The 12,034-nt window shown below is 39.9% G+C and overlaps 1 protein-coding gene across 3 annotated transcripts in view; it reads right to left on the reverse strand.

Moving 5' to 3' along the window:
* Window positions 1–2,539: 2,539 nt before the first annotated feature.
* The window catches only part of LOC103183458 (myomesin-1), a 76,220-nt gene continuing 66,725 nt past the window's right edge, over window positions 2,540–12,034 (reverse strand). For all 3 annotated transcript variants that reach the window (XM_007900940.2, XM_007900939.2, XM_007900943.2), the window contains 2 exons: window positions 4,389–4,515; window positions 2,540–2,781 (listed from right to left, as the gene is read on the reverse strand). In XM_007900940.2, the coding sequence (XP_007899131.2) occupies window positions 2,555–2,781; window positions 4,389–4,515 (354 nt within the window). In that variant the 3' untranslated portion in view covers window positions 2,540–2,554. The remainder of the gene's footprint in view (window positions 2,782–4,388; window positions 4,516–12,034) is intronic.

Consider the following 12,034-nt stretch of genomic DNA (forward strand, 5'->3'; position numbering starts at 1 on the left):
TTGAACGATATTTCACCGGATTTCTAGAATGACCCTATAAGCAAACCTCTGGGGTAAATATTTTCTTAGCATTAAGTGTAACATGTTTCATGATGCATGTTTAGAAAGGGAATGTCATCATTAGATGAAAAGGAAGGGAGTTTCTCCCAGTGTTGTGGCCAACAATCCCAGATAAAATTTGTCATTCATTTCATGGCTTTTTTTGAACATTGTGTGCTTATGGACTGCTTCATTTGCCTACAAATACAAAGCCACTAGCCTTCACAGTAAAATACTGTAAATAGCTTTGAGGACATCTCAATAAGGCACATCAAATGCTAGGATTTTTTATAGAGGTATTATTAGAGTTTTACAGGTACTTAACAGCAAAAGGAGTTACCTTCAATTTTTCAAATTTCCAAACAACTGAATGTTGTTTCCTAAACTACCAAATGTAACTGGAAATGGGGAATAATAATAATTCTTGCATTTGATATAGTGCTTTTTCACGTCCTTGAGATGTCTCAAAGCGCTTCATAGAATATACTGTAGAGTGAATTGACTGTATATTTTGTGGGCTGCTCAGGTACCACTTGTATGCGTTCGTGAAAATAAGAACCAAGACTATCAAGGCAAAGTTGTGTTCATTTATTTTTTCTGTTTTTTTTCCCCTTTCTATAGTCAGGGCAAAACACATGTATAATAGTGTGTGTGTTGTTACCATTTGTGCTTCAGTTAGTGAAAATGGTTCATAAATCTATTATTGAATTTGTTATATGGTTTAGATCAGATTTGGCTATTGTCCAAGCAAAGACAAGTGCTGGCACTGCAAACATACTGTAGAAAGCATCAGTTGCATTTATGGCATCATTTCAAAAATCAAGTTATAGAACTAAATGAGATGTAGCTACTCATTGACAATATCAGACAAATTGTGATATTAGTTTTATCATCACTGAGTAACAAATGCAATACGTTATTAGTAATTGGAAATGAGAAGAACTACAATTCATTGTAGTTTATAAGTACAGCATTCTAAATACACATTATACTTGCACTACACTCTTTCAAATATGCCTTTTTATTGAAATGAAATTGTAAGATTTTGGAATTTGAAACATTTTTGCTTAGGTAATTGAGTTTTTTTGCAAGATGGTTGATCACTTAAATGTTTTACAAGCTATTAGCATTGAACCTAAAATATCTGTAAGTCTCAACTGAAATTTATGAAACACAGTACAGCAAACATTTAATAACACAACACAAATATGATTTGATAGCTCTGAAAGGATTTACAGTGTATCTTAAAACAGCAGGAAATATAATGTGTGTATATTTGCTGTCAGTAATGTGTGAATAAAGTAGATTCCTTGAGATACTGATACAAAGTATCAATTAAGTACATTTTCAGAATTGCTCACTCTCTCATAAAGATTTTCAAAATGGTTTACATAATTGCCCATTTTTAATTTGCAATTTTTTTTACTGTTCTATTAAGGTTTGCTACTATTTCATTATGCTGTTAGATTAGTGTGTTTAAGTGTGTATTCTTCCCTGTTCAATTTTAATTGAATTAAAATTGTAAATGGCGACTCACACCAGCATTGCATAAATCCAGTTTAACAACAGCAAGATTACATTTGTATGGTGCCTTTCATGTCGGGAGGATGTCCCAAGGCGCTGGACAGAGTACAGCATTTCAGACTCGAGCTGGAGTCAGGGGGGAGAGAAGGAAGGGGAGGGGAAGTGGGGTGGTCGATGGCATGGTCGAAGAGGAGGGTCTTGAGGCGAGACTTGAAGGAGGCTAAGTAGGGGGAGAGGTGGAATGATTGGGGGATGGAATTCCAGAGGTTGGGGGCAGAGTGGCTGAAGGTTCTCCCGCCAATGGTGGGGCAGGTGGGTCGGGGGATGTGGAGCAGGCCAGAGCCGGCTGAGTGGAGGGAATGGGTGGGTTGGTAGGAGGTTAGGAGGTTGCAGAGATAGGGTGGGGTGAGGCCATGGAGGGCTTTGTATGTGAGGACCAGGATGCTGAACTGGATCCTGTGGAGGATAAGGAGCCAGTGGAGTCGGGGGAGATGGGGTCACGGAGTTTGGTGCGGGAGAGGACATGGGCTGCAGAGTTCTGGATTATCTGCAGCCTGTGGAGGGAGGAGTTGGGAAGGCCAACAAGCAGGGCATTTACATAGTCGAGCCTGGAGGTGATGAAGGCATGAACGCCCATCACAAAGACGGTGCTTGTCAAATCTACTGATCTAGCATAATGTAAGGTGATGAAATACAGATTCACCCAATGTCTCAGAATTGAACTCTATTGGGGATAGAAACTCCATCTAGGTCTAGATTTATTCTATTAACTTAATATTTCAGAATACACAGAATTTTGCAAATTGCTGAATTCAGCTTTAATTTTGAAGCCCGTTTTCTATCTGAAATGCAATGTTGATGTTGTAAATATAGATGCAGATGTAATTTCTACCCACAAATGCATTGCTAGTTCTGTACCATTTTTAAAATCATCTTTCATATATCCTTTCTGTGTGTCTCACTGCATCTCTCTATCCGACTATTCTCTCAATCATTCCGCTTTCTCACCCTGGAACCTGATTGGATCTGTTTCTTCTTGCCCTATACAAGACTGTAGTGACGCTTCTTCTTTCTCCTGGGAGATGACTTTGCCTAGCTTTTGTTTGCTGTCTGCCAAGTTCAACATTGTCTCCTCATCTGTGCTTGGGATATTCATTGGACTCGATGTTTCTTCAGTTGCAATATGCTCTTCGACACATGGATTCATCAATTCTGCAACTATCAGAGATCACAGGCACAATCAGTGATTGTATCTTAACAGATATTTTAGTACAAATTCTACACTGTAGATTCCGTGAAGACAGGCACATTTGAGATGTTCCTGAGAATTAAGGTAGTTTAAATAAAAGCTTTTCACCAAATAAAATTTACAGTTAGAATCTTTTTACATGAACTTCCGTCAATGGCTCAGAATGTTAATGGTCCATGTATTGTGTAGAACAATTCAGACGTGGGTAATGGGTTCTTGGCCTCATTGAAATTAATTGATCTCATATGGTTTGGAAGCAGTAGTCCTACACGTGGAGTCCTGTAGCTCAGTGGTTAGAGCACTCGCCTTGCAAGCGAGAGACCTGTGTTTGATTCCTGGCAGAGTGAAATGTTGGACAAGTTTCCTTACTCCACATGCCTCTGTTTACCTAGCAGTAAGTAAAATCCTGGTTGTTAGTCGATTGGCGGATCGTTTTTCTGGTGGTAGTAATTCTTGAAAAAAATAATAATAATTGGTCACTTCAATCCACGACTGTTTGTGGGACACTGCTGTGTGCAATTGGTTGCCGTGTTTCACCCACAAAATATACAGTTAATTCACTTTACAGTATATTCTGTGATTATTATGTGAACTGTGTCCTTGAGATATGCAGAGAGAAAAAAAAGTTTTCACTGTTGACCATTACCCATTAACCTACGCAGAAAAATGGTGTATGTGACAAAGACAGTATTCAGCTTTGGTGTAATAATTCCCACGGTTGAATAGCCTGCTGACACTCACTATCTAGGCTCACATATAAAAACTGATCATCTGGATGAGTTTCTAGAAAGCTGTCAGCACCTCTGCACCTGTGTTACAGCAAAGAATGACACCATCAGGAGAGGAGGAGAGAATAGGGGAGAAAATTAGACAAAAAAAACCTTAATTTTATTTTAGGGGCACCATCTGTAAAGGGAAAAAAAGGACAAAGCACTGGAATAATTGCTTAGAAAATAGGATACTGCATTGTATAGGGACAACAGATGTCCAAATGAACAAAACAAAGTTGAGTCGAACCTGTCCTATGATTTCTTTGAATGGGTTTAGTTTTGGCGTTTGTATTTCCTTGAAATAAATCTCCTTATAGAATAAGCTTATTGTATTCTTATTTTCCCCATAAACTGTCTGCCTTAATTTTTTCATCTATTTTTATACATCCTCTCTTATTCTTAAAATTCTATGTATTGCATTAATGTGCTGTCATGTGTATGCTTGCCTCTGAATCAGAAGGCTATGAGCTCAAAACCCACAGTGGAGTGCTTTGTTAAACTTTGTCCCAGCTTGCTGTTTAGGTGGATGTTAAAGATCCCATGGCACGACTTGAAAAGAAGATGGAGTTTCTCTCGGTGTCTGAGCTAACAATACCCCAAATAAAAATTAGTCATTTGCTTCATGGTTGTTTGTGGGATATTGCTGTTTGCAAATTGGTTGCTGCATTCAATTATACAGTCATTAAATTTTGCACTAAAGCTGTGAAGTGCTTCGAGTCATCCTCTTGATTTTATTACAACAAAGTGCATTTGTTAATAAATTATCTGAGAGATATTTGCTGTTAATAAAAGTAACAGTTTCTCACCTTCACCTCTATCCACAACAGTTACTTGTTTTGCTGTGTCTTTAGTAATTGTCTCATGAACGTTCCCAGTAGCATCAGCAACATATAGGGCCATACAGAGCTCTCCATGGGCCTGGACAACAATCACCTGGCAAATCAGAAGGATTAATAACTGGTCACAAAATAAACCATTCTCAGCATAATCCAAGTAAGAATACGGGTTTAACAAAGCTATTCTATCTGCCCTACCATCAGCAGCTGGGATTTCAGCCTTTCAGCACCCACTTTCTGGAACTACATTCTGGAGTCCCTCTGACTCCCTCACTCCATTCAATGTCTGTCTCTACCTCTTTGATCGAGCTTTCAATCACCTTTACCCTCCCTCTGCTCTCGGCTTAGAGGCCAAGCTAGGAACGTTAAGCACTTTGGGACACCTTCTTGCCAGGGAAGGTGCTGTATACTTATGTGTAAATTTCTATTGTGTCTTATTGATCTTATAGAAACCTATAAGATTCTTAAGGGTCTTGACAGGGTAGATGCTGTAAGCTATTTCCCCAGGTCGGAGAATCTAAAACTGGGGGTCATAGCCTCAAGATTAAGGGTCAGCCTTTTCAAGCTGAGTTGAAACATTACTCAGAGGATAGTGAATTTGTGGAATTCTCTACCCCAGAAGGCGGTGGATGCTCAGTCCTTGAACATATTCAAGGCTGAGGTTGATAGCTTTCTAAAGGTCAGAAGGATTAAGGAATATGGGGATAGGGAGGGTAAATGGAATTAGGTTAGAAGATCAGCCATTATATTATTAAATAGCGGGGCAGGCTCGAGGGGCCGAATGGCCTACTCCTGCTTCTACGTTTTATGATCTTATGGTAAAGCGGTCTTATGGTGGAGTCCTGTAGCTCAGTGGTTAGAGCACTCGCCTGGGTTCAATTCCAGGCAGGGCGAAACCTTGGGCAAGTTTCCTTACTCCACACGCCTAATAATAATCCCTCCAAAAACATAAAACAATAATACATTGGTCATTTTCAATCTACGACTGTTTGTGGGACATTGCTGTGCGCAATTGGCTGCCGCGTTCACCCACAAATATACAGTCAATTCACTTTACAGTGTGTTCTGTGAAGCGCTTTGGGATGTCCTCCCGACGTGAAAAGCGCTATATCAAATGCAAGGATTATTATTATTATTACTCTGTGAAGCACTTTGAGACGTCGAGAAGACGTGAAAAGCGCTATGTCAAATCCAAGAATTATTATTATTATAAAGCCTATAGATTGGACAGCCAAATTGTCGTTCGCTAGATTGAAGTTTATATATTTTTTAAATAAAAATATTCTTTATACTATTTCAGGAAAAAAATATATTTTTAAATTTGCAGCAGGTTTGCCTCTTAAAAGGAGAAAAATGGCAAAAGGGAGATACAATACTACAGTACATCATTCACACAAGTTTACATTATGTCTACTGAGTAAATGTTACTGTAACTAGAACACTGAGAAAAGGTTATTTTCCTTAAGATTTTAAGCAGATATTTGCCACACATCTGTATCTCTTTATGGTTTGTATCTTTATTTGATGTTCAACAAGTCACTGCAATTGAAAAAGTGCTGATTGGAAAAAACAGGAGCACAAATGATACCTCAACACTGCAAAAAGCACCTCAGGATATAATGTATGGCTTCTGTAGAGAGGTCAACCTGAATTATGCATTTATTGCATCTTGGCTGGACTACACCAACTCCCTGCTTGTCGGTATTCCCAACTTTTGGTCTTCCCAACTCCATAAGTTGCACATCATCCAGAACTCTGCAGTTCGTGTACTCTCCCGCACCAGGGTCCATGACCCTATCACCCCCTGCTGTGACAGGAAGGATGGTAGGGTAGGTATTCTGGAAGGATTAAATCAAGTGGGCAAAAGGGTCTCATCTGAACTGATCTTGTAATGTTGTGACACTTAGTTCTGATCATGTCGAAGTCAAGGCTGGTTCAGTGTGATATACATGAGGTACCCTACAGGAAGTACACTTTACGTCCCAAGACACTTTTTCCTGCATGGAAGCACTATCCTGACAAGCACTCTCCAACCTCAATGACGAATATAGTCACGAACAAACAACCTTGCTCCATTCTCTGAAAGTCATACACACAGACTTTAAATTGACAGACACAATTTAGAAACAATTATAAAGGAAACTGGTATTTACAACCATTAATGATGTAGTGTTTTTTTGGCTGTGACCTCCTGCTAATTTCAGAACAATTTGATAGCTGGAATCAATCTACCATTAATTTCTATTTCTGCACTGAGCTACAGCTGCATTGTTGCCCTTTTTTCCTATAAATTACTGGACCCTAGACGGAAAGCTAATTACTGTCACAAGCTAATAGTTTCCTCTCAATCAGGTCAATGACAGGAGAACAAAGGCTGTTGATGTTATAATTCAGGCCAATCACTTGCTAATATATCTAGCCAGCAGAACAGGGGGTCATAGGTTCAGGGCCATTTTCAGATCAATTTTGCACAAAAGGTAATCGACAACTGGACTGAGTTTCTGAGAAAAGTGGTCGGGGCCAGGACTTTCTGCTTGCTGTACTTTCACAGTCAGAACCAATAACACACATATGCAACCCATGGAAATCACATCTTGTTACAAGCCGGACAATTGTGTAGTTCAACAGATTGCTAAAAATCAAGAAGTAAGATAAACGTTTATATTATCTGCTGGATTAACAAAACTAAAACTGGAAAACTAGCGACCTTGAGGATAAACTAGGCATGAAATGCTGAAGATGTCACTTCTTCAAACTCCAGTTGCTAATACGTTTTGGCCACATCCTGATGGAAAAACATTTTCCATAATAAATGTAGCACTGCATAACTGTGCCTGAAGTTTTCTTTCAAATTGACCAAAAAAAATACATTTTAAACTATACGCCTTGAAGTGCTTTGAGATGTCCATCTAATATGAAAGGTGCTATATCAAATATTGTTATAACAGCAGTAAACTCCTCCCTCTAAAGGCCGCAGATCATCCGGAACTCTGCAGCTCGTGTCCTCTCCAGCACCAGGCTCCGTGAACTATTACCCATTTCCTTGCCTGATTCCACTGGCTTCCCATCACACAGAGGATACAGTTCAAGATCCTGGTCCTCACCTTCAAAGCCCTCCATAGCCTTGCTTCCCCCTATCTCTGCAACCTCCTAACCCCCTACCATCCTGCCCATTCCTTCCATTCAGCAGGCTCCAGCCTGCTTCACGTCCCTCGCCTCTCTTGCCCCACCATTAGCGGGAGGGCCGTCTGCCACTCTGCCCCTACCCTCTGGAACTCCATCCTGCAGTCCCTCCGCCTCACCCCCTCCCTCGCCGCCTGCAAGACCCATCTCAAGACTCTCCTCTTCGACCGTGCTTTCGATCACCCTCCTTCCCCTCCTGCCCTCCACTCTCCCTAATCCCAACCCCCAGCCTTGGGATGTCCTCCCGATGTGAATGTCGCTATACAAATGGAAATTTGTTGCTGTTGTTCCAATGTTCAAATAAAAGTAATGTTTCAAAACTCTTTTCAGAATAAGATGAATTAGAAAGGAAATGAAGGCACATTTTCTTCGCCTGTATTTTCTTTCTAATTCATCTCATTCTGATCGGCAAATGAGCAGCTACATTACCTCAACAAATTCCTACAAACAACAATAAGATGATTAACCAATTCATTTGAATTTGAGGTTGAATGTGGATGAGCAAGGAATATAAAAGCATTTGTATAGCATATTTTTATCATTTCAAAATGGTTCAAGGGCTTTAGAGCAGTGGTGGCTAACCTCTTTGGTGAGCCAAAAATATAAAATTTCTTGATTGAATATTTCTTCATTTATGGCCGCACCATCGGCATCGCCACTCAGTAGCTATTGGAAACAAGGCATTGATTTGGAATGGACTCACCTGGACTGATGCGAATGTTTGGTGGGTAACTTCTTGACGGCCCCGTGGGACACTTCTGACCGGTGGACCTTTGATGGGCTACCACTGCTTCAAAGTGATTCTTGATTGGTTTTGCATTAGCAGGATAACTAGGAGCAAAACTCCCAAGTTTCTTTGAAATTAAGGTCTTTATGGCAACCTGAATCACCAGACAGATGGGAACTAAACTAATGACTCAATCAAAAATGGGTGCTATTCAGGAATTATACAATTTGATTTTAATGCAGCAGGTCGTTAAGTAGGCAAATGGGGGCAGCCAATTTGCACATGCAATGTCCCACAAACTACATTGAGATTAACAATAATAATAAAGTGAATTAACTGTATATATTTTGTCGGTGATGAATGATGTGGGCGATGAACAATGAATTAGTGCACAGGAACCCATTGGTTTAAGAAATGCCAGTTGAATATATCCTGTCTCGATTGTGATATTAATACTAATCATAATATACCTTGCATTTGATATTGCACCTTTCACATTGGAAGAACATTTCACAGCTTCACAAGAGTTACTGTAAAGTACCGTGACTGCATATTTTTAGGCAAATAAAATTTCATAAAAGGACATCACTTTTGATTTCACAGTGAAATTTGAGCTGACAAAGCTGCCCCCTGCGTGACTATTGCCTGTCTGTGAAGAAAACAAATTCTGGAAAGAAATCATATTACTTGTGGAAGATGTTTATGTTAGCATGGACAAAACACTACAATGCTGACATTGTATGCAGTATTGCATTTCCTCAGATGTCTCCCTCCCCCTCACATTGCTGTTATCACCCACCACCCTCAAGGGGTAATCAAATAAACAGACCTTGATCTTGTCTAATTATATAAAAAAAAACAGGCTGGAGCTGGGAAAATGTGATAAACACAAGTGGAGATAGAAACAGCAGCTGATTGACCTTTTGGTGGGATAAGTCTCAACCACCCTATAGCTTGAAAGAGAAATGGTGATAAAAAGAGACTTGTCACTACAAACTGGATAAGACACTGGCCAGAATCCAAAATATGGCTTGACGTCATGGTCAAATGTGAAGTAAATAGATCAAAGAGAGGTTATTATCTTTTCAGATGCACATTGTGTTCTGTTAAGTATTTGATAAAGTTTTGGTTATACGTATGCTCATAACTTTCAGTTTCATTCCCTGCCAGATATTCACTCATTTTAAAGGGAATAAAATAGCACACAATTTATACAATAATACAGAACAGAAAGCTTTCTGGGCTGCTTTTCTTGAAATTAAGCCTCTTGATTTAATCCCATTCTCCTTACTCCTCATGCCTTTTATCCAGCAATCTTCTATTTCAGGGATCTATCTAATTCTCTTTTAGAATAATTTATGAGCTCTTGGAGTTTCTCCTGGTGTGTGGACCAACAATCTCCCAGGTAAAATTGATCACTCATCTCATGGCTGTTTGTGGGACATTGCTGTTTGTAAACTCTAGGATTGATACAATCTACCAAGAGTTGTAGCTTAATTTACAAATAATATACACGTGAAGCACTTATGTTTCATTGCAGTAATGAATGCAATGCGTCCATGCCCTTGGCCCTCCCTATTCTTGCAATCTCTCGTGTGGTCCCACTCTACTCCGCTCACTCCCTCCACTCTGTCAACTCAGGCCTGCTTTATGTCAACCCACTCACTCTTTCCAACCCAGTGAAAACAATTTCAGTTACACTGTCCTTGTTTTTTGGAACCCTCTCCCTAAATCCCTCATGTCATCCATCTCTTTAAAGCACTTTGCCAACCTGAATGATGCAATATAAGTGTAAACTGTTGCTGTTGATCTGATTGAGTTACCAATAATAATAATCCTTTCATTTGATACAGGACATTTTTACATCACTGAGACATCTCAAAACATTTCACAGGATTTACTGTAAAATATAGTAATGTATTCCATGTAGCAGGAATGAAAGACAATGATCACAGGGTTTAAAGATAAACTAAGAGGCCACAGCCAAACAAATTTGCCAATGTCAGGGAAGGGGAGAGGGAGAAGGGGATGAGGAGTGAGGTCCCTTGCGAACCTGCTGATAATTAAAGATACGTTTGAATCACATGTGATAGTCCAAGAGTTGTAGCTTACTCTTGTGGAGTCCTGTAGCTCAGTGGTTAGAGCACTCGCTTTGCAAGCGAGAGACCTGAGTTCAATTCCAGGCAGGGCGAAATCTTGGGAAAGTTTCCTTACTCCACACGCCTAATAATAATCCCTCCAAAACCAAAAACAATAATAAATTGGTCATTTTCAATCTACGACTGTTTGTGGGACATTGCTGTGCGCAATTGGCTGCCGCGTTTGCCCACTAATATACAGTCAATTCACTTTACAGTGTGTTCTGTAAAGCGCTTTGGGACGTCCTCCCGACGTGAAAAGCGCTATATCAAATACAAGGATTATTATTATTATTATTATTAATTTGCATTTATATAGTGTCCTTTAACATGGGGGAGCATTTCAGACTGTCTAACAATGGGACGGCTTGAAACTGAGCCATGGAGAAAAGAGAGGTGACCATAGGCACGGTCAAAGAGGAAGGTCACGCAATGGGAAGTGTAGAAGAGCAGCCAAAATGCAGTCTCCCACACATCTACTTCACACGAGTACATACAAAAATAAAGCGAAAATTTAAAGGATTTCCTAACAATGGGTTCAAACAAATTATTTACAATGCAGTTAGTATTATGTGTTGAGAAAGTTAGCGATACCAATCAATCAAGAGTACAACAGACTAATGTCTGCAGAGTTCTGAATGACCTGCAGTGTGGAGGGAGGTGGCGGGAAGGCCGGCGAGGAGAGAGTTCCCATAGTCCAGCCTTGAGGTGACAAAGGCGTGGACCAGGGTTTTAGCAGCGTGAGGGGTGAGGTAGTGCCGTAGTCTGGCGATGTTCCGGAGGTGATGGAAGGCGGTGCCAGTTGTGGTGCGGATGTGAGGGAGAAAGGACAGCTCAGGGTTGAACAAAACGCCGAGGTTCCTGACTGTCATCATGTAAGTATTGCAATACTGTGGAATGGGCAAAAGGTAATTCGGAATATAGTTGAGCTCACCCAGTCTAGGTTGATACTCCACTTGTGAATTATTTAGTTCCACATATTCAATTTGTTGATATGGGCTTAACACTGTTCTACATTCTGCTGTTCAGTAACCTGGAATTGGTGATGGCTTCACCACGGATACTTTCAGTCTGGTTTGGGTAGTCTTAAATATAATGATAGATTACTACATGTGTCAGACACCTTGACTGACCAAAAAACAAGACAACAAAAAGATTTCTATTTTAGTGCTTGGCATATGATAAACAAGAGTGTCTTGAACAGAGTTTGGATCACTACAACATTTACTGATCAAATAATAATGCCCTCTGCTGGTTAGATAAACTCAAAGATCACAGCCATTCACACTGACAAGTATCGACATTCCTCACTCCCTAATTTGAGTCAAAATACAAATCTAAGTACAGAGAAGGAATTGCCATGTGAATTGCCACAAAATTGTCGAACAAATGGTCCATGTTCAGTGCTATTCTGAGCAATCCTACTTCTTGGAGATAGAAAGAAATGTAGCAAAAGTGTAATGAAAGTCAAGTCAACATAACCTTGTTAAAACCCATTAAAAGCAAGTTCAAAGGCATCGTCAGCCGAGTCAATGCTTTGGTGAAGCCATTTAAACAATGTTGAGGGG

Source organism: Callorhinchus milii, unplaced genomic scaffold, assembly GCF_018977255.1.
Source record: "Callorhinchus milii isolate IMCB2004 unplaced genomic scaffold, IMCB_Cmil_1.0 Scaffold2, whole genome shotgun sequence".
Classification (NCBI taxonomy): Eukaryota; Metazoa; Chordata; class Chondrichthyes; order Chimaeriformes; family Callorhinchidae; genus Callorhinchus; species Callorhinchus milii.